The sequence below is a fragment of the Mytilus edulis genome, chromosome 11, assembly GCF_963676685.1.
Source record: "Mytilus edulis chromosome 11, xbMytEdul2.2, whole genome shotgun sequence".
Classification (NCBI taxonomy): Eukaryota; Metazoa; Mollusca; class Bivalvia; order Mytilida; family Mytilidae; genus Mytilus; species Mytilus edulis.
In genome coordinates this window covers 20,382,621-20,405,757 of record NC_092354.1, presented here as the reverse complement: position 1 = coordinate 20,405,757, position 23,137 = coordinate 20,382,621, and the positions used below count along the sequence as shown (strand labels likewise).

General features: G+C 32.0%; 1 protein-coding gene across 2 annotated transcripts in view; it reads left to right on the top strand.

Annotated features, from left to right (window-relative positions):
- LOC139494665 (scavenger receptor cysteine-rich type 1 protein M130-like) overlaps positions 1-23,137 on the top strand; it is an 86,927-nt gene that overhangs the window by 57,580 nt on the left and 6,210 nt on the right. For both annotated transcript variants that reach the window (XM_071282827.1, XM_071282826.1), the window contains 8 exons: positions 7,760-7,904; positions 9,003-9,196; positions 12,147-12,294; positions 18,072-18,235; positions 18,763-18,907; positions 19,069-19,235; positions 20,855-21,042; positions 22,014-22,155. In XM_071282827.1, coding sequence (XP_071138928.1) covers positions 7,760-7,904; positions 9,003-9,196; positions 12,147-12,294; positions 18,072-18,235; positions 18,763-18,907; positions 19,069-19,235; positions 20,855-21,042; positions 22,014-22,155 — 1,293 coding nt within the window. The remainder of the gene's footprint in view (positions 1-7,759; positions 7,905-9,002; positions 9,197-12,146; positions 12,295-18,071; positions 18,236-18,762; positions 18,908-19,068; positions 19,236-20,854; positions 21,043-22,013; positions 22,156-23,137) is intronic.

Below are 23,137 nucleotides of genomic sequence, written 5' to 3'. Positions count from 1 at the left end.
GCATGTGCAAATAAGGTCTTGAAGGAAATCTGCTGACATAGGTCCTTCAAACAAAATCGGTAGTAAACCATTTTTACCCTCTTGCCAACCAGAGTTTTTTGGCTGTCTGGTTGCTGGTTTTGCAATGTGTGAATGCATCCAAACTTGCGTCTGTAACATTGCACGGAGGATGTGTTGTTAAAAGGACGCCTCACATGGGGGTAATCTAACAAGATTCATATCTTTTGTTGTGGCAAATTTCACCCTTAACTTGTTCAGGTCTTCATGTAAATCACTGAATTTCCTCTTCGGATCGTATAACAAAACAACACATTTGCGTTCATCATGAATGGCGGAGTCCTGATCTCCCTTTGAAAAACCTATCTGAAGGGATTGGAAATTGTCTGCACTTTTCTGCAAAAGTTTGTACATAGACTTCTTTCCGAGACCAAAACAAAAAGAAGTCGTATCGCATCCTGCAGTGAGGGCATGTGTGGCTGGCAGTAAATTACAGATTGAGTGTTCAAGTGAGCGACATATATCGTGAACAGGTAGAAAACGCCTCCATCTTTCAAATTTGATACTGACCCAGTTTGGAACCACATCTCCTCTGTATTTTCAAGTTTAGGAAAATAGTGGACACAGAGCACTAACACATCAGTGTCAGATGACTTTATAATAATACGACCTTTTCTATCATTCGAAAAAATATTGGCATCTGCATACACCGAATGAAGAATCATTCGTGTATCTGCTTCTTCTTGTGTGCTGTATAAGTCAGTACAATTTGACAGGCCATCACAAGAAAATCTCTTGACACATTCTGGGTTTTCAAAAACACCCGCGAGAAAGAATTCGATACCTCCCTCTAAAGGAGACTGTCCAAAATACCGTTTGCAATACTCACCAAGTATTCGGATAAGTGACTGTTTATTTTCTGGATTGCAAAGGAACTTTTTCCAGTCCGGAATTGCTCTTCCTTCAATAACCTGATAAACCTTTTGAGCTCCAAATGACAAGGTTCGACGCAATCTTTCCGCTGCTTTGATTGAATGTTTTACATCGTAGCGATCAAAAACATTGACCACAGTTCCAGCGTTTAAAAAACACGTCAGAAACATTGTTACATAGTTTCGAAGCAGATCACCAAATGTGTTGCATTTCTTGAAATCCATACATTGAATAATTCCCATACCATCACGTATCAAAACTGTATTTGCTGTGTCATAACTTGGAAGGTTGAAGGAAGAGCAGATTTCCTCTTCAAGTAGGTGAATTATATCTGATTTGCAACACTTACGCATGGTACCATCATCGTGGAAAAGTGCTGAAGGTATTGAACCAATAGGATATGCCAAGATCTTGTCTACTGTAACATCTTCTCGAACATTAGCCAGGGCTAAAGCGCGACGAAATATCATCTCTGGGTTTATATGGGCTTTCACAAAGTCACCTGTTTTACATTTGAGTTTTGAAGTCATAGTCATATCCTGAAATGTCTTTAGTGGAGACCTCGAAATAGGACTGTAGAAAACACGGTTTTCACCTTCATTAAAGCAACCTTCGACAAAAGACTTGACCATTTGGTTGCCACGTTCTAGAGATTTTAGAAGAGAATCTTGAACGTCTTTTGAGGCTTGCATCCCTGTAGAAATATTCATCAAGTATTTTGGATGATCGGTGATGTTACAAATGTAAATGGGTCAGTCATGTTTGAATGCACATAACTAACCAAATCAGACACATTTTGTTCGTCGCGATTCATTGCTGTTGGTTTGTTTTCTTCGTGTCGGTCGATAATCCAGATCTTGCTCTCATTTCAGCACTGAAATGCGCAAGAATATGCCTTGTAAGCATCCATCAAAGTAATGCTGGTTTTTTTTCTTGTCAATCCTACAATGCCGCCACAACCTTTGGAATATTTAATGATAGTTTTTTCTGTGGCCATGTCACTCCAGATACCATTAAAGGTTCCAGGCTTTTGTCTGACTGCAAACTCACCTGACAAAAAGGAGGACTTAACCGTTTCTGGTAAATTTAACATATCCAAAATGTAGGCTGGAGTCTACCTAGCGTAGTTTGTCCGGTTAGTTATGAAGAAGTATGGCAACATTGCAGACACTGATTTCAAATGTAAAAGCCACAAACTATCCCGTTCAGCTCTTATATTCTGTAACAATATTTCAACTGCTTGAAGAAACATATCCAAAATGCAAAGGTTGGTGATATTCTACAATAATGTGTTCTGAATTTTTCAAACAAAGGTAAAATATGTTCTTCAAAAACATTGAAGAACTCCTCAATATCTTCAGTGCTTTGTGGTGTGCTGGGGACAGCAAATGAGCTATGACAGTCAAGGAACACCTTCCACACATTTGATTGAATCGTTTTCATACGGTTTCCATCTCTACATCAATTAAAGAATGCCTTAAAAAAAAGAACCATAAGAGCCTCATAGGCCAATGTTAATCCTCGAACACCACGATTAAACTGTTTACCAACTAGCATTTGATCAAACTGTATTTGAAGCATAAATTCCAGAGTCTACAAGTAAGTCAGAGAGCCCAGCTGATGCCCATAACTTACCAACTGTTGCTATAAAACAGGAAAGCCCATGAAATCCACCGAGTCTTATTATATGGGAGTGAAAAACATCCGGCATAGACCATTTCACCTGTTGGGCGACAGCATATAATTGCTGATCGGTAAGGAATTAAAAATCCGGAAATTCAATGAATTTCATAGCAATGTTTATAAATTGCTAAAAATATAGATATACTCATCCGAATGAGCTGAAGTTGGTCTCATAAGTTTAGAAAATGAAGTTTTATTACTTTTCACATAAAAAACTTTGTAATATATCAATAAGATATTAATTACAAGTTTTGTAACCTCTCCGTTCAAATAAAAAAAAGAGTATGTATTTTTCAAAGGGGATAAAAAAGTTAAAAATAAGGTTCAATAGAACAAATTTTCATTTTATAATATACATGTGTTGTTACTCTCTTAATAAAATCCAAAATTAAGAGTTTGTGGATTATAAAAATGAAATCATGTTAAAAAATGTTTTTGGAATACATTTCAAGTTAATATCGAAAATTCATTTTCTTTTCACTCTCAAAAAAAATTGCACCGTACGAAATGTCTACGACCGGGCAAAAAAGTTAGATTAATCTATTGGCTTTGCAAAAATATAATTTTCAGCCTGCAGGTATGCCGGTCCATTAAACTCGTAAAATAAGCACCTTTTCGTGATTTATCACTCCACTATAAGTAGTGATTATTGTGTTTGTTCTCTCGAAAAATCGTTAGTAAGTCGTAACCTGAATGTGTTTTCTGATGACTGTGACATGAACAAATACAACCTAATGATACAAAATACCTCTATTAAATTGGGAAAACTGTTTTCAGTCCCAAAATGGTCAGGTAACCTGTTCCACAGAGTAGCAGCTGCAAATTAAAATCCGTTCTTACCAACCTGTGTAGTTTTTACATGTGGTATATCTAGTATATTACTATAAACAGACATGAACTAATTTATTGACTATATAAAAAGTTCCAATAGCCATCTTAGCCTTTTCAAGCAACTGTTGATATGAGCTTAATTGGGTTTCGTACATACATCTAAGTACTCTTTCTTGCACTTTTTCTATTATTTTTATTTTTCTAGGCACAAAAATGCCATGCCAGAGGGCAGAAATTGAAATTTGACAAAATAAATGGATGAAAAATAGAAAGCTTACTTAGTTTGTTCAAATGAGCTCCCAAACGTTTCAAAATATTTAGTTGCTGAGATGCCTTCCTGCATATTTTACTAATATGAATATCAAATATATTTCAGTAACTGCGAGTGCTCTCAAATCATTCTTTCGTGTCGAATCGACCTGTTGATACAATTTTAATTCATTTTGATATGTAATGTTTACTTGTTTATTATCTCGTATCCCTTGTTTTAATATTTTACACCTTTAATAAGTGTTTGGTATGGAGATAAATTGTCACTTCTGTTCTCGTACTATGAATAACAAAATTATCTATTTTGTAATATATCTGTACTTCATTGTATACCTTATTAAAGACTTATTTGTATTTACCTGTGCACGTTATTTTCGTTGGCGGAATTGTGTCCAAGGTTATGGTTGTCTTGTTGATTTTGTTTTACATCCATCCCCCTTATTTTATTAATTTTGTATTTAGATTGTGTCAAAGATCAAATGTATTCGTTCAGTGTATTTTCACTTGTTTTTGTTAATATGTGCTTTGAGACTAAGCGATCCTACATTCCGTCGTCGTCGACGTCGTCGTCGGCGGCGTCCACAAATTTTCACTCTGTGGTTAAAGTTTTTGAAATTTTAATAACTTTCTTAAACTATACTGAATTTCTACCAAACTTGGACAGCAGCTTGTTTATGATCATAAGAAAGTATCCAGAAGTAAATTTTGTAAAAATAAAATTCCATTTTTGCCGTATTTAACTTATAAATGGACTTAGTTTTTCTGCGAGGAAACATTACATTCACTCTGTGGTTAAAGTTTTTAAAATTTTAATAACTTTCATAAACTATCCTTGATTTCTACCAAACTTGGACGGAAGCTTGTTTATGATCATAAGATAGTATCAAGAAGAAAATTTTGTAAAAATAAATTTCCACTTTTCCGTATTTTACTTATAAATGGACTTAGTTTTTTTGCCAGAAACAAAACATTCACTCTGTGGTTTAAGTTTTTAAAATTTTTATAATTTTCTTAAACTATCCTTGATTTCTACCAAACTTAGACAAAAGCTTGTTTCTGATCATAAGATATTATTCAGAAGTAAATTTTGTAAAAAAAAAATCACTTTTTTCGTATTTTACTTATAAATGGACTTAGTTTTTCTTCCAGTTAACATTACATACAGTCTGCAGTGATAGTTTATAAAACATTTATTAGATTCATAAACTATCCTGGATTTGTTTACCAAACTTGGAAGCTTCTTTCAATCAAAAGACAGTATCGAGAGGGAAATTTTTATTGATGTTTTTCCTCATTTTTGTTGACTCTGCGATTAACAGCAAAAGTAGGCGAGACACTGGGTTCCGTGGAACCCTTACGATTTTTTTTTATATATTAGACCGAAGTTTGTCCTCTTTGAATGGTTTTACACTAGTCATTTGGGTCCCTTTATAGCTTGCTATACGGGGTGAGCTAAGGCCCCGTGTTCAATGTCGTACTTTGTCCTATGATGGTTTACTTTTACAAATTGTGACTTCGTTATAGAGTCTCAATGGCACTCATAACATGTCTTCTTATATCTCATTTGGACAGCTGATTGTCCCCTTTTCCCGATTGACTGAGTGAAACGCTTGGTGGATGTTGCATAAATAGCAGGAGATGCCTATCGTGTCGATGTTACCTGTCTCGCTACTTTTGAATTTTTTAAGTTACTTTAGTAGCCTTCATTTGTCTTTCACATCGATAAACATGATAAACGAGGGTTTAAAACATCGGTTAATTCACTGGTATAAAAGTGATAACCGTAACTGGAATTATGACTATCCCAATATTGCGACGGCAGGTATAGGTAAAATCGTTACAGTCATTTTTCTGAAATGTAGCATGTTTTTGTCAACCGTTACTCAGCTGCAAGGTTTTTCTATACCATTATATCATATTTGAATCGTAATGGTGCACTTGAATTGTCTAACCGCTTTGAAAATTGCCGTTGAAAAATTCGGGATGATAATCGTTACTCTATGGCATTTTTCTTGTTTGATAATCGTAATTTCTTTATCGGATAACAGTTACTGAAAAATAACAAATGTGTCTTTCAGCATTTCAATGGTATTTTGTGTGTTAAAATGCAAATGTCCGGTTAAACGATGAGATTAACACAAAATAAAAATAAATGAAGAAACTTACAGGTTAATATCTAGGACAAATTTACTTGTATATCTCGATTTATAACTTACAACACTATGCATAACCATTTAATATATACATGCACCTATATAAGATATGGAAAATGAAGTAGCTGTCGTATCAATTATGTCTGGCGTACTAGATTATAATCCTGGCACCTTTAATAACTATTATTGTGGAAAGTAGATATTTTGATTTCTTTCAAAGTTTCAATGTTATGTGTACGTTTAAGGTTGTTTTTTTTAGGGGGGGGAGAAAAGGGGGGTATTAATATCCCATACCCAAAAAGTGCAATCCTTTCAATTCATTGCTCAAAATGAAAGTCCCGTATACCACATTTTAATATGCCATATGTTTTGCCTAAAATATCACGTTTAGTCTAAAATTCTGCGCGAATTGAACAAAAGTTTCCATCAATAACTTTGTAGCTGCATTATCAGATTTAACAGTTGACACTTTTATCGGTGGATATGAGTGTTCATATTACCCTTTTCCCTATTCATGTTATTATAAAAATGTATACCGCTAACATGTTTAACCCCGCCACATTATCTATGTATGTGCCTGTCCCAATCCAGTGGTTGTCGTTTGTTTATGTGTTACATATTTGTTTTTCGTTCTTTTTTTTTTATATATAAATAAGACCGTTAGTTTTCTCGTTTGAATTGTTTTACATTGCATGTCATATTGGGGCCTTTTATAGCTGACTATGCGGTACGGGCTTTGCTCATTGTTGAATGCCGTACGGTGACCTATAGTTGTTAATGTATGTGTCAATTTGGTCTCTTGTGGACAGTTGTCTCATTTGCAATCATACCACATTTTCTTCTTTTTTTATAGTTTAATTTTAGATTTAAATGTTTAATTCCGGTTAAAATAGCCGTTCATACTTTTTCCCCGTGGATTTACTTTTTTTCCTGTTGCACACTGATATAATATATGATTTTAAAAATTGAATTCAAATGTTTTGATCAAATACCCATGTCTTTTAAGACGTTTTTTTAAGCAGGGTGGATGGTACCAGTTTATTGTTTCTATTATTTATTGTTACCTAGGAACAGTATCAATATATATATGTTTCTGTTGTTACTCTTCTTTACTGTTTTTAAAAGCCTTACCTAAATGGCGCGTATAGTCTTAAAATTATTGCCATATTCCATTACTTCCTTTAAAATTGCATCTTCGCTCATTCTCATATTTTGTGACATTCCAATGTTTTGGAGTTTTCTGTATTTTAATGTAGTTCGTGTTTTCCCCATTTCTAAATTTCTTGAAGTTTGTTCACTTTTCCAAATTCATGAAACACTAGTGTGTAGCGGTTTTCATTAAAACTATATATAATATATACACAAAAAGAAATGTCATAAGATATTGGAACGTTTTCGTGATTAATTCATCACCATATGTCATCATAAGCTATCAGAAATGCGTTTTTAGTGTCAATATCAATAAAACACCATCCAGTTACGATTATCTTTTCATATTTTGATACCATAATTACGATTATCTTTTTTTCCGAATAATGATTATCATTCCGAATTTTTCAACGGCAGTTTTCAAAGCGCTTAGACAATTCCAGTGCACCGTTACGATTCAAATATGATGTAATGGTATAGAAAAACCTTGCAGCTGAGTGACTATTAACAAAACATGCTACATTTGAGAAAATTGACTGTAAAGATTTTACCCATATCTTCCGTCGCCATATTGGGATAGTCGTAACTCCAGTTACGGTTATCAGTTTAATACCAGTGCAAATAATGCTGTCAATATCTAACTCATCTGAACATAATTGTCTGGCACAAACATATCATGTGTCTATTTTACTTTATATATCATAAGTTGATAGTATCTACTTCCAACATTTTATTTTGTTAAGCAAATCTAACTACGAGATTAGCTGGTGGATTACATGACAATGAGGGTAGAGTAGAGATGCAATACAACAATGAATGGATTGGACTATGTGATACAAATTGGTCTTGGTATGATGCTTCAGCAGTCTGTAAATCATTGGGGTACTGGTAAGCTTATATATGATATGTCTCGAAATTTGCAGTCAGTAATAAATAAACTGGTAGGAGAAGCGTCCCGAGTTAAATTAACAACCGGAATTCGAATATACAACATGCGCTAAAAAATCGTGAAAAAGCATCAAAATAATGAAAAGCCAACATGAAGAAGCGAAGTATTTGTCTTGTTATATTTTAATTGAACTCACCATTTCAAATGCCAAAAATCTGACAAAACTTTTATTTAAAAAGAAAATAAACTGACAACACCATGGCTAAAAATGAAAAAGACAAAAAGACAAACAATAGTACACATAACACAACATAGAAAACCAAAGAATAAACAACACGAGCACCACCAACAACTAGGGGTGATCTCAGGTGCTCCGGAAGGGTAAGCAGATCCTGCTCCACATGTGACAGCCGTCGTGTTGCTTATGTTATAACAAATCCGGTAAATAGTCTAATTCGGAAGGTCATATCTATGAAAGGGAAAGGGATTGTAGTTACGACGTAAGGAACATATCTGATATCATTTGTGAAACGGTTATTCCATAATGGCCAACAAACTTGTGATGGCGTCCGTAAAATTTTTGAAGGGATGATTTTAACTTCACCATTTGAAACTCTTGTTTAATAGCTTCTATGTGAGCAGCAACCCTTTATCAAGAAAATCAGGATAGGAAATGCAAGCACGGGAATATCTTATGACTTGGGAGATATACACCCTATAAAACTTAGCCGAAATGTGTTACAAAAGAAATTGACATATTATGTTTATTGAAATCTGACACGAGCACATATTATAAGGTATAATAATATTCACGAAAGTAAACTAAGTCAATAATATGTATCTATAAAGTACTAGTACCTTAGTTTAATTTGAATGCTTAATTTTTTTCTTCATTTTAATTTGTCTGTTTGGGTGATTTGAGTGGCACAGAACGGAAAACATTTTTTGATAGTCAATTTTTCTAAAGACAGATATGCCATTTCTTTTATCTCGTCATATAACTTTTATATACAGTGACTAACAATTCCCTTTTTTATATATACAAGTATAACTTTATTTATGCTTACAAATTGATTTAATGTTTTCTTCATTCAAAGGAGTACATCTGCTACAGCTTATCAGCAGTCATGGTTTGGACAATCATCAAATCAACTGTGGTTCATGCGGCCTGCCTGCCGTACCTCTGATATAAGTTTTGGAATGTGTGACGTTTACCATGAAGATTATTACGGATACCATCATTGTGCTCAATCACACGAGGCAGGTGTAACATGTGGTTCAACAAATAAAGGTACACTTGACAATGATCTTAATAATAATATGACAATTGAAAAGCAACTGATAATTGATTGACCCACTGTCTGTATCACTCTGTGCAGATCTTTATAAAATTTCATATCACGACGTTTTAATGTCACATACGTTGACTTGGCCTTAATAACATTGACCCGGACATATCAGCAACATCATAATGCATGAAAAGCATTGATTTAGTTTGACCCGAACTTATTAAGTCATCTTCCGGTTTCCTGGTGAAACAAAGAAAGCACTTGGTTCTGTCATGCAAAATAAGCAAATACATACCGATTAATCGATTATCTGGTTGTTTGCGTTTCTATATAGTAAAATATTATCTTCTCGACACAATATGAATCCTATTTGAATTCGTTCGCAGCGTTCACTTGACAAAAGCAATATCAATATTTATACAATCGGAATTTGTTTAAAAGATGTCATCAATTATATTGAACCTTTGAAAAACCTTAGCCTTGGTCGCGTTAGTATAACTTTGAATAAAAACTTCATTATTTATTGAAAACCAATATTAATATGATAGCCAGTAATAACGTAGGCAGTCTCTTTTATTATATAATTCTTATATGACGAACTATTATCGTCAACCAGTAAAATCACAATATATCTATCTTAAAGGCAAACGCAGTAATACACAAAACGGCTGTTCCGCCTTCTGACCAACTTATTTATACCACCAGATATACTCAATTTTCGACATCAAAACCCCCAGTTTACTTAGGCAAAGATTCAAAAACAATTTATGTATCTCTATTCTACAACAAAATTAACAAATCAGTCGATTTCTATTTATTTTCATGGTAAAATTTCATAAAACGAAAATTCCGCGAAATGATGTTATTGTCTTAGCATGGCAACGAAACAAGGTGACGTCACAAGTAAGTTTCTGTAAACAAAAAATCAAATGTAAATACCGGGCGTTTAAAAGCTTCTTGTACGCATCAGGATGAATAAAATTACATTGGAAGAAAATATGTAAGTGAACAATGTGATTAAAAATAAAATCATTGAATTATAAAATATTATATATATTATCAAAATTGGGTAAATCGGAACAGCCAAAACAGTATCGTATGTATAGGGCTTGCACGATTTACAAAATTAACCTATTAGTCCTATTCGAATCGAAATAATTCATGTCAGCTGTGTATTTGTTTTCATTTAACCATGGTTTGGGTATTTATTTTCGTATTTTACCTCTCGCTAACGCTCAGGTTGAATAATCGATTATAAATGCCCAACCCATGGTAAAATTAAAACAAATCTGCGGCTGCCATGAACTATTTCTTAAATGTCATATTTGTATTTCTCTATTTTAGACATTTTAACCTATTGAGTCTGTTGGTTTTTTTCATTTATCGTTGTCAATATAATTGAATTTGATGCGACTGTCATACAAGCTAGTGAGAGGTTAAGCTAGCTATAAAACTAGGTTCAATCCACCATTTTCTACATAAGAAAATGCCTGTATTAAGGTAGCACAATACAAAGATTTTTCATCCCCAATCAGACATCTTTAAACTGATGTAATTCCACTCATCCTTCTTTAAATTTTATAAATGAGGTACCAAAAGAAAGAAGAATGATTTATCTTTCAAATTGTGATAATTTCATGATGACATAATTATTACATAATTAATTGTTATGTAATTAGTTGCTATATTGTGATATCATTACTTGAATGAATTTAGCTTCTTTGTTATTCATAGCATCCCAAAATATTTTATAGATTCTTGCACAACACAGTTTGACCTCCAAAACTGTGTCTCAGATTTTTCCTATTGTATTTCATTCTCTCATAAATCTTCAATGAAGTTTGCAACAGCAATTCATAAGAGATCACTAAATTCAATGTGGCATAAAATTTGTTCTATTGATGTTTTTGGAAATCTGAGACACAGTTTTGGAGGTCAAGCTGTGTTGTACAAGAATCTATAAAATATTTCGGGATGCTATGAAGAACAAAGAAGCTAAATTCATTCAAGTGTGGACATCACAATATAGCAACTAATTACATAATAATTGATTATGTAATAATTATGTCATAATGAAATTATCACAATTTGAAAGATTAATCTTTCTTCTTTCTTTTGGTACCTCATTTATAAAATATAAAGAAGGATGAAATGAATTACATCAGTTTAAAGTTGTCTAATTGGGAGTGAACAAATCTTTGTATTGTGCTACCTTAAGTCAGGAATATGACAGTTGATATCAATTCGTTTAATGTGTTTGAACTTTTGATTTTACCATTTGATTAGGGGCTTTCCTTTTTGAATTTTCCTCGGAGTTCAGTATTTTTGAGATTTTACTCTTTTCTCTCTTCAATTGTTAGCAATTAATTGTGTAAAATGAAATAAGGTGTGGGGTGTACGTCGATTAGATGATGATAAGAATCCGTTTAAATGGAATTTGTAAAGTGTGATTAAATTGTGCATATCTTGTCTTTAAACTATTTTACGTACATTTATGCTATGGGTTACTGAAGTCTTTCAGTTGATAAACACCGACTTAAAAACATGAAAGCGTATAACCATGGCCAGGCTTCATTTAAATGTCGGACTCGATCTATAGTACTTGATTGCTTTATAATAGATGTATGCATTCCAAATAAAGTTTTCATATATATGTCGGACTTGATCTATATGTACCCGGTTGGTTTATAATTGATGTATGCATTCCAAATAGTTTTTTCATATATATGTCGGACTCGATATATATGTACTCGGTTCCTTTATAAATAATTTATGCATTCGAAATTAATTTAAAAAAAAAACATTATTCATGAAACTTGTTTTCGTTTGCATGATTAAACATAATCCTGTCTCCGACAAACACAAATATAAAAAGCGTTTAAGTTAAACACAACACAATGATATGTCATTATCCTTGTTTAAATAAACACATATGATGTTTTTTTTAAATAGACCGAAACACAGTAAAACTGATGAATGGTCCAGGCCCATGGAAGGGTGATTTAATGATTAATATGTACTACGACGGATGGGGAGGCATTTGTTGGAAATTTTGGAAAACAGATGCAAACGAAGTTGTCTGCAAAACTATTGGATACAGGTTTGTGTAAACCTAAGCGTCTTCATTTCAAAATCATTTTAGCTTTCAAAACAATCCTTAACTGATCTTAATTCCTTATAGTCGTTACCTTGTTTCCAATAATGCGGAAAGTCATGTTGGCATATTTGATCCTTGGCAATAACATATGTGTTTTTCATTCTCATAGCTTAATAAACAGAATGTTTATCGCACCACCATGTACAAATGCTAAATAATGACTCATGCATGTTGAAAAAGACAAACAAAGACCTTGGAGACACTGCACACCATCTGCACGAAAAGACACTGCTTTAGTAAAACTTGTAAAGACAAAATCAGTACTTTGTTGAATGTCAATTGTTGCCTGCCCAGCTATGCATTTTAGAACAGAACCTTGATAAATTGTCAGAACTAAGTTTTTTTTTGTAATTTGTTTATTTTTGACATAAAGACAGAAAACAATCAAGCAGGATTACACACATGTACAGTTTCAAGTATGGTCTTAAAGATATTATTATTATATGACAACTCTAAATAGCAAGACATACAACAAAATATAACTATAATTTTCGTACCAGTTATAAAATATTTAAATCACCTAGGACAGATTGTAATGGCAACCATGTTTTATCTATATATTCTTTTTGTGTAGGAGATAAGAAATTTACTGTATGTTGTTCTATTCTTATACAGTATTTTAAATATGCAATACTACCTTTCACAGAAGGTTTTTCTCCTGAGTTTTTACAGCTATAAATATAAAATTTTAAAATCAATATTATATGTTGTACTACATTATATGGGTCAAAAATTTCCCCGATACCAAAAATAACATCTTTTGCCTCTATATGTTTAAGGCTAAATCCACATTTTAATAATAAATCTTGAAGTGCTATCCAAATATTTTTGCTATATATACATTCCCAAAAAATATGCAATAAGCTTTCTTTGGTTTCAGTGCAAAAAGTGCACAGTTCTGTTTCTATTAAACCACATTTATAAAGAAAAGAGTTTGTGTATACAATTCTATGTAATAACTTGAATTGAAAATTTTGAAGTTAAAAAGTGTTTTTTGTTGCTTGAAATGCCATCGAATAGATTTTGCCCCAATCATCAATCTTAACACATAAATCATCAGACCATTTATTTTGTGATCTTAAAGGATTTTCTTTAATTTTTTCTAGAAATAATTGATAAAAATATTTACATGGTTTTTTTTTATCATTTTTGAGTTTTTCTACAATATCATTTTCAATAATATCTAATCTACCATGATCTGAAATTGTTTTCTTCCAGATATCTGGGATTGCACTAACAAGACCATAATATTCAACAAAATTGGTTTTAACTGCATACTGAGTTTTAAGCTGCTCAAATGTCAATATGTTTTTCCCTTCTGAGATTAAATCATTTATAAAAAATATACCATCATTACAATAATTTACAAAAATAAATGGCTTTCCACATCTTTTAATATTAATATTCAGCCAAATGGGTTGACTCAGGATATTAATGGGATTGTTTTCATCTTTCACCTTTTCTGGCTTCAATTTAGCCAGATTTAGAAAAATGTCCCTCCAAAAAGGATTTAACTTTTTTGCAATTTTTTCCAGACCCTCTTTTGTCAGGTACAATATTTTATCCCCTCCATATTTTTCTATATAACTCAATAATAGAATTTTCCAGGGAGAAATATTCAAAGGATCTAGCAATTTATAAAGCCATGACATTTTAAGGGACATACAAAAACTTTCTATATGTGGGAACTTTAAACCTCCCTCATCATAATTATTAATAATAACTTTCCTTTTTATTTTGTCTGGTTTTCCATCCCATAAAAATTTAATGAAAATTCCTTGTATTTCTTGTATAACCTGAACTGGTGGATTTGGAAGGACTGTCAGAACCTGTACCAAAAGTGGGAGAGCCAAAGTTTTTATAACAATGGTTTTGCCAATATATGTCAAGTTTCTGTATGACCATAAATTGAGAAGGCTTTTCATGCTTTTAATTTTTTCTGTATAGTTTTCTAAAGTTTTATCCTCATTTAAGAGATTGAAACGAATTCCCAACAGTTTAAACTTTCCTGAAGTATTCCAAGATAATTTCCTATTTGGTAACAGTTTTTCGTTACTGCCTAATCTTGAGCCAACCCATATGGCTTCAGTTTTATCTACATTTACCCTCAAACCAGCACAGGCAGCAAAACTATCAAAAATGTGCAATGCTTGTTTAAGAGATTCCTCATTTTCATCCAGAATCAGAGAGGAGTCATCTGCATATTGACTTAGTAAAAACTCAGAGTCGTTTACTGTGACACCAGAAACAATTGGGTCATATTGTAAAGCTGCACTAAGTAGTTCCAACACAAGGATGAAGAGATAAGGGGATAAAGGATCCCCTTGCCTAACCCCCTTAGCCAAATTAAAAATTCTGATAAATGTCCATTATTTGTAACTGTACTGGTAATGTCTGTATAAAAACATTTTATCCATCTACAAAGTGTGGGACCAAACCCATAAAAATCTAAAGTTTTTTTCAAGAAAGGACCATTCGACCGTGTCGAAGGCTTTTTCAAAGTCAACCAGTAATAATAATCCTGGAATATCTTCTTCTTCTAGTTTATCTATCAGATCTGCAATAATTCTTACACATTCACCAATGTATCTTCCTTTTAAAAATCCTTTTTGTGTCTGACTTATAATATTTTGCAGTATAGGTTTTAATCTCTTTGCTATGCAAGCAGATGCTAATTTATAGTCAACACATAATAAAGTAACTTGACGCCAATTTTTGATGAAGTGTTTTTCTTTTCCCTCCTTTGTTAAACATACTATTAACCCTTGTCGCTGACTTACTGAGAATTTTCCTTTTTCAAGGCTCTCATTCAGGCAATTGACCAGTGGAAATTTTATGTCATTCCAGAAAAATTTATAGAATTCTACAGTAAAACCATCTATGCCTGGTGACTTTAAAATTTTTCATATTTTTAAGGGCAATACTGTATTCCTTTAAGGTAATTTGACCCTCACAGGAATTAATCTCTTCTCTGCTAGGTTTATTTAAGAAGGGGTTATTTTCATTCATGAATGTGGCATTCTCCTCATCCCCTGGGTTAGAACTTCTGTACTAAGTTTCATAAAATAATTTTTGTTCCCTAAGAATAGCATTTGGATCTTGAATAACTTGATTTCCTTCCAAAAGTAATTTTGATATAATTTTTTCTGTATAATGTTTTTTTTCAAGATTACAAAAGAAACGTGTATTCTTCTCCCCTTCAACTTGCCATTTTGCCTTTGCTCTTATTATAATTCCATTAATTTTGTCTTCTCTTAAAATTTTAAGTTCTGTTTCAACCTTTTCAATATCAAGTCTAATTTCATCTGAATTATTTAAAGCAAATAGGTTGTTTAATTTTTCTAATTTTCCAAAAAGCATATTCTCCATCTTGTCTTTTTCTTTTTTCTTGAATGAAGAGCAAGAAATGGCTGTGCCTCTTATTTTCATTTTAATAGTTTCCCAATGTAATTGATTATCAATTTTGTATGCTTTATCAAGGTTTTCAAGATCTTCATTTGGATCACATTCATATTCAGAAATAACCTCTGTAATATCATGCTTGACTTTTTTAATAAAATCAATATCCTTCAATAAACTATTGTTAAATTTCCAAGTCCCTTTTCCCCTGATCTGATTAATAAATTTGAGATCAATCCTCACTGGTGAGTGGTCAGATCTATAACTAATCCCAATATCTGATGTCACAACAAACGGCTCTAAGTCAGAAGAAATACAAAAATAATCAAGACGTCCTTGTTTTTTGTTAGGGCCCCTCCAAGAATATCTTTTAACTGAAGGATTTTGTATCCTCCAAATATCTAATAAGTCTAAATTATTCATCATTTCATGAATCTTAACTTGAGCTCTGGGATTATTTTCAGTCTGATAGTTCAGAGTATCAAGACTATAATTTTGTACTACATTCCAGTCTCCAACAACTATAACTGAAGAATTTTCAAAAAGACAAATTTTGCTTTCCAAAGAATGAAAAAATTCAGGACAGTCCTCATTTGGACCATACAATGCTACAAGTGTTAGTCTATAATCTTGAACAGTAATATCTAAAATAATGAAATTTCCATTATTATCTATAATTTCATTATTTATTTTAAATTCAAAGGAATTCTTAAACAAGACTGCTACTCCTCTGCTCCTGTTTGAATAGCTACTAAATTTACCTGTATATCCCCATTCTTGAAGCCATTTATTTTCATTTTCTAAACAACAGTGAGTATCAACCAACACTGCAATATCATAACGTTTCTTACAAATTGAAAAAATATCTAATCTTTTTACCTTATTTGCTAATCCCCCACAGTTTACGTAACCTACAACTATGGATGCCATTGATATACATACACAAATTTTGTCAATAAAGTAATAGCCACATATATTACACTCTTATATTTGTTGCTGTCTGTCCCAAGTGATTTATATAACTTACATGTTTTGCATACTGTACACCAAGATTCATATCTTGTGCTGTCCTTAATAATTTTGGTTGTGTGTGATGAAGCCTTGTAATCTAAATGCATTCTGCCAATATGAGTTATCTGCTCTTTTAAAAAAAGATCCAAATTAAAGTACCAAAGAAAAAATTAAAGAAATAAATAAAAAAAGATAAATCAGAACTAAGTTAGATATAAAACCAGAAGACAAGTTACGGTTACGTTGCTTACTAAGAGACACAGGGTCATGAGTTTGGATTTAAACCGTCCTGTCTGACACTTAAGGTGGTACCTAACACTACAGGGAGATAACTCTGTTAAGTCAGCTTAACGTTTTAATTACGTTGTGTTGTAAAAGAAACATTAAGCTTCTCAATAATCAAAATTGGTGTTTGTTAAATTGCTATATAACCAGTGTAATTTTTCTGACAAAACGGTTGGTTCAAAATTTTTAAAAGTTTTATATTTTTGTTAAAGTGTCAAAATTTTACGAAAATTAAACGAGCCAAATTAATTTTAGTGAAATTGTTGGGTACCACCTTAATGTTATTGAGAAAAGTACACTAGTCGGACAATAGATCCTGCATGTTGATAAGAACTATATCTAATAATGTTGACTGCTGACATTTTACATATCATTTCTGTTTTACTGCATATACAATATTATCAATATACTAGTAATGGAATAATATGCGACGTTTATTCAAGTAAATTTGTTTAGCAAGTCATCAAACCGGGCTTAATCCACCATTTTTTACATCAGGAAATGCTTGTTAAAAGACAGGAAGATGACAGTTATTCGAGATTTTATTTGCCATTTGATAAGGGCATGGGGTTTTTTTTTTGTCTTAAAGTTGTCAAAATGAAACGAGTTCGGGTACCGCAAAAAAAGAGTTTATAATTAAAAATTCACAAAATACACGTAAATTTAAGAATGCAAAGAAGGCTATGATTGAGTGCACCCAAATAAAACTCAAAACAGACAACATTTATTATGTGAAATATATGATTCAACACCGAACCACGAGTGCATAATTAAAAATTCACAAAATACACGTAAATTTAAGAATGCAAAGAAGGCAATGATTGAGTGCACCCACATTCAACACCGCACCACGAGTGTATAATTAAAATTTCACAAAATACACGTAAATTCAAAAATGCAAAGAAGGCTATGATTGAGTGCACCCAAATGAAACTCAAAACAGACACAACATTTATGTGTGACATATATGATTGAAAAATAGAGAAATTTAAAAAACAATATGTAAGTTCAAATTATGGTTGCAGGTCACTTGGGCAAAGCTCCACTTCATTTAGAACAAATAAGAAGAACTACCCCATATATTTGTCGGATTTAAATTGTACTGGAAGTGAATCAAATATAGGAATGTGTAGAGGATATTACGATGTATATAACTGTTCTACAGATTTTGTTGGCATAGACTGTTCGGGTAAGACATGCTTCAAAATTCAGGAATTAAAATGGACCTTACTTTGCATGCAATTCGATGCGGATTGAATTCTAAAAGTATTTAAGATAACGATTTGTCATTTTGCTTTTGAAAAGAAAATTACATGTCAGGTTTACCATGTTTACGATTTATTAGTCTAACTTATTAAGTTCTGAAAGATAATTACAATACACCAAATGACAGCGTTACTTGAAGGTTACACCAATAGAATGGTGTTAGGATAAACTATGCGTGGTGAGTGTAGTGTAGTTTAAATTATCGATTATGGGACATTATTCCTCCCATGAAATACATTATCACTTCATCTCATTTTCATTTTGGTTACTTTTGGAATAGGGTTAAATTAAGTTCCCTCTACCAAAAATACAGGAGACAAATAAACAGAGATTCAAATCAAGAAGTTAATACTCACTCAAGTGATGATTTTTTTATTGAACTAGTTTTATTTTCCTAGCACTCTTATTTTTCTTGTTTACATTGTGAAGCGTGCTTAATTATAATTTCAGGTGGAATTCAGGTCCGGCTACAAAATGGAACTAATCCGTTCGAAGGGCGTGTAGAAATCTTTCTCGGCGGGGAATGGAAAACTTTGTGTGATTCTAGTTGGAATAGCTACGATTCAAAAGCAATATGTTCTTCTCTTGGCGTTAGGTATGTGTAAGTCTGTCAACATACACACATTTTCAAACGATTTATTGAATACGTATCAGTTCATGTAAATATTAGATGTGTATTCATTTTCTTGTATTGTAATATGTGATATATACATTAATCTATTGTTCATTTATATTCTAATCATCTCCATTATACAGAACATCTACACCTGTGGTACTATCTAATGCATATTTTGGCCAAGGAAATACACCAAAAGTAATATCAGATTTAGGTTGTGCAGGCTGGGAAGATCATATTGGTCAGTGTAATATTCAAGAAAGTGGATCATGTATGCATACTGAAGACGCTGGCGTCAGATGTGTCGGTATGATTTTTCCACATTAACGAAAAATAAATTGCACCTAAAACTTTAGAAATAATAATAAGTTCACTCCAATAACTGAAGGCTGACTGATTATCACATAAAAAACAATCCTTTTATATTATAATGCTTTTAGTTAAATGCGCATTAATATGTGGTAGATTACCCAATCGAACGTTGTTTTGGAATATGCAAAACTCCATGAAATGAAAGGCGATATGATGGTATAGTTTATCAAAGACTGATGAATGAACAGTAACAGACATAAAGAAGCATTGGTGGCCGATTGGGCTAAGTAGTTACTACTGTAATCAATAGCTAGTAAACACTGTGGATGTGAGTTCAAACCCTGCACGTGCGGTTGCACTTAACTTCAATCAATTGACTAGGATTGTCAGTTTTCTTATCGAACATGTCGAAGGTCGGTGGTTTTCTCCGAGCACTCCGGCTTCCTCCACCAATAAAAACTGGCCGCCACGAAATAGCCTAAATGCAGTGCTTAAAAGTGGCGTTAATACACCAAAAATCAAAATTTATAGGCATAAATTATCGAAAAAAGGAATATCTATAGGTTGATAGAATTACTGATGAAAGTAAGAATAATAAAGGACAAAAGGTCTTCAAACCTTGTACATTTTCATTCATAGCGTATCTACATTGCTGTTTATATATTAAAGTTAATAACATACCTGCCTGATAAATTTATATTTTCAAATACTTTCGTCCGATATGATGAAATGTCTTCCACTGTGAACTTATTTTTTATTTTGTTTTAAATTTGTCATTTGAAAGATTTTAATACTAGAGGTAGCCGAGGTTACACGGGAGATTAAAATTCAGAATCAATAATATATCATCAACGACCAATGAAAAAAGCCTATTTTCAATGCAAGTTTTATTTCAAAAAATAATATAGCATATTACCCTTTTTCTAATAAACTTCAATAGAACACTGGTGTATAAACATTATATTAAAATCTATCCTGTTATGAAATTTTTACACATAATGAAACCATATTTTTTTGTAATAGCTTAACAAATATTATGCAAATATAGCCTTTGTATGAGGTCGATACAAGGATATACTTCTTTGGGTCGATATATCCTGTATTGACCTCATAAAAATGCTATATATGTTATATTATTAGTTTCTTATCATATTTTGCATCACAATCGTCATTTTATAGATATCATATTGTCTCCTAGACAATAACAACATATTAGTTGTAATTTCATTTACATTTTTTTTCCATTTTTTTACATCTTAAATATTGAAGGATTGTTTTCGTCAAATAATCGATCACAGATATAATTTGTATCAAAACGTTTAACAATATCATAAAATTCATTACATGACGACACAAAGTATATCGGTTTTTAGATATTCTAAAAATAACCTAGTTATATGTTTTTTTGCTGTTAAATATGGTTTTTGCTGTTTAATATGCTTTTTGCTATCCGCCGTTTTTTCTCTACCTTCGAAAATATAGTTTAACATGTGACTATCCCTGAACGAATCAAATTTGTTAAAATATACGAATTATAAATATTTCACAGTATTTGATGAGGCTTGAAAGAAAATGATAATAATGTATGCTTTATTTTGTAATTCATATTTATAGACTGCTTTGAAGAGGTTACAACAGAATCAGGTCAAATAACATCCAAAAACTATCCGAGTTTCTTTTCGGATCGAAAGGACTGTATTTTTGTGATAAAACCGGAAAAACAAATATCAACAAATACTGCGTATATTTTATCTATAGAAGATTTACGCATACAGCATTTTCAAGACCATCGAAGTATTGAGGTATGAATATAAACCAAAGTTACATAATAATGCAGTAAAAATACCTCAGATTATTTACCTCTTAACATTGTATTTTATAACCGAAACATAAATTGGTTTTTATTTTCTTTGAACATGTTGAAAATGGACAGACAACTAAAAAAGGATAAAATGCAAATAGAAAAATTTGAAGATTTCATTCGATTTAATTAAAATTGTTGAAAATATTCACTTTTCCGCGAGAGAAATGTAATTTCAAATAGAAAAAAAGCATAGCACCCTTCCCTTGTTTCCAAAAACGAAGTTGGTACAATAAATTGCTCACAAAGTGTCTTAAATTTTTCATACACCGTTATCGGATGGTAACAGTTCATTTGTGTCTTACTTCATGAAGTTACAGTTATATTTGTATTGTGTTTGAATAATAATTTTTAAGGTTTATATCTAAATTAATTAGTGAGATTTATTTCACATTCTAAGTCAGCAGTATGGCGTTTTAAAACCTGGACACATTTGAAAGGAATATCAGGATTTTAATTTAGTACGCCAGACGCGTGTTTCGTATCCATAAGATTCATCAGTGACGCTCATTTCATAGTTATAAAAGCCTCCACATGGTCTTTCATTCATTTGATCAATTATGACAACCCTCGGTGTGTTCTGCGACTAGAAAAACTTTCAAATATTTATTATCTATAACATAACTAAACATAATTCTAGCATAATTGAAGGGAAATAAAGGGAAAAAATAATAATATACATAAGACGAGCGTACAAAAATTGAGAATTTCTTTTAAAGATCAAAATAGTGTAAAAATCTTGAAAAAAAAACCAACTGTATTTACAATAAAAGAAAGTTTAAAAATTTACATTTTAATATTTTCTGACACTTACAGTAGAAATTAATTTAAAAAATTGTTTTACTCATTCGCTTCAAAATGTTATACACGAAAAAGAAGAAGCAAATAATAATGTTGGTTCATATATTGCAGATCAAAGAAGGCATCTATGGAAATGCTCTCCAACATGTTAGATATTTTCCACCTATAGATATGGTGGTGGGCAAAGAGTTTTTCATCCGATATACAAAGGAAAACACTAAGTGTAATGATAGATATAGGATAACATGGAAAGGTAAATTTATTTTTGGCACAAAGTCATATTATCATATCAAGGGCATATGATACAGGCTTCTATTAAAAGCTTTGATATTAGTTACGGGCTGAATCAACATCAATTCCTACCTAGACAATGTTCACAAAATATAAGGTCGGGTTGCTATCAATTTGCAAGGAAGGAAAATTATAATGTGAAGTCTGTATTAAATATTTTAACTGGTTAGCTGAGTTACGAGCTGTACCAAAAACTTATCGTTACTAAACCACAATGAACCAAATCTTCATCAATCACAAATATGTATGTGGAAGCGTTGAAAGATAAGCTAAGTTTAAAGAGATCGGCAAAATTTTAGTAGACTTATTTCTTTTAATATGTCGTGCACCTTGCAAGTTCTTTCTATACATTCAGTGTTAGTAGTTTGCCAACTCACACGATACTCAAATTTTGCTTAAAATCTGACTGACTTGAGGGTTGAACACAAGGTCGTTGTAGACATGCATTTCATTATTTGTCAACGATTAAAACTCAGAAATACAGATATTTCTGATAATTTAGTGAATGTTATCAATGTTTTGATTGTGATAGTTACATAATATTGTTGTCCCTGCAATTTTGAAACATTTTTCCAAGTGATACCGACAATTTATGGAGACAGAAGAATAATCTTATACTTTGTTGTTCGTTAAGCAGTATTTTTACAATTACCATTATTATATTTAATAATATAACGCACGGAGGTTTGGCTAGCCACAAAACCTGGTTCAACCACCTTTTTTTCTTAAAAAGTCCTGTACCAAGTCAGAAATATGGCACTTGTTAATTTATAGTTGGTTTCTATGTATATTGCATTCTGTTTTTGTTGCACCTCAGTGTTCTGTTGATTCGTTGTTTTCCTCTTATAGTTGATGCGTTTCTCTCGGTTTAAGTTGGTTACCCGGATCTGTTTTATCTGAATCGAATAATGATTTTCAACAGCGGCATACTACTGTTGCCTTTA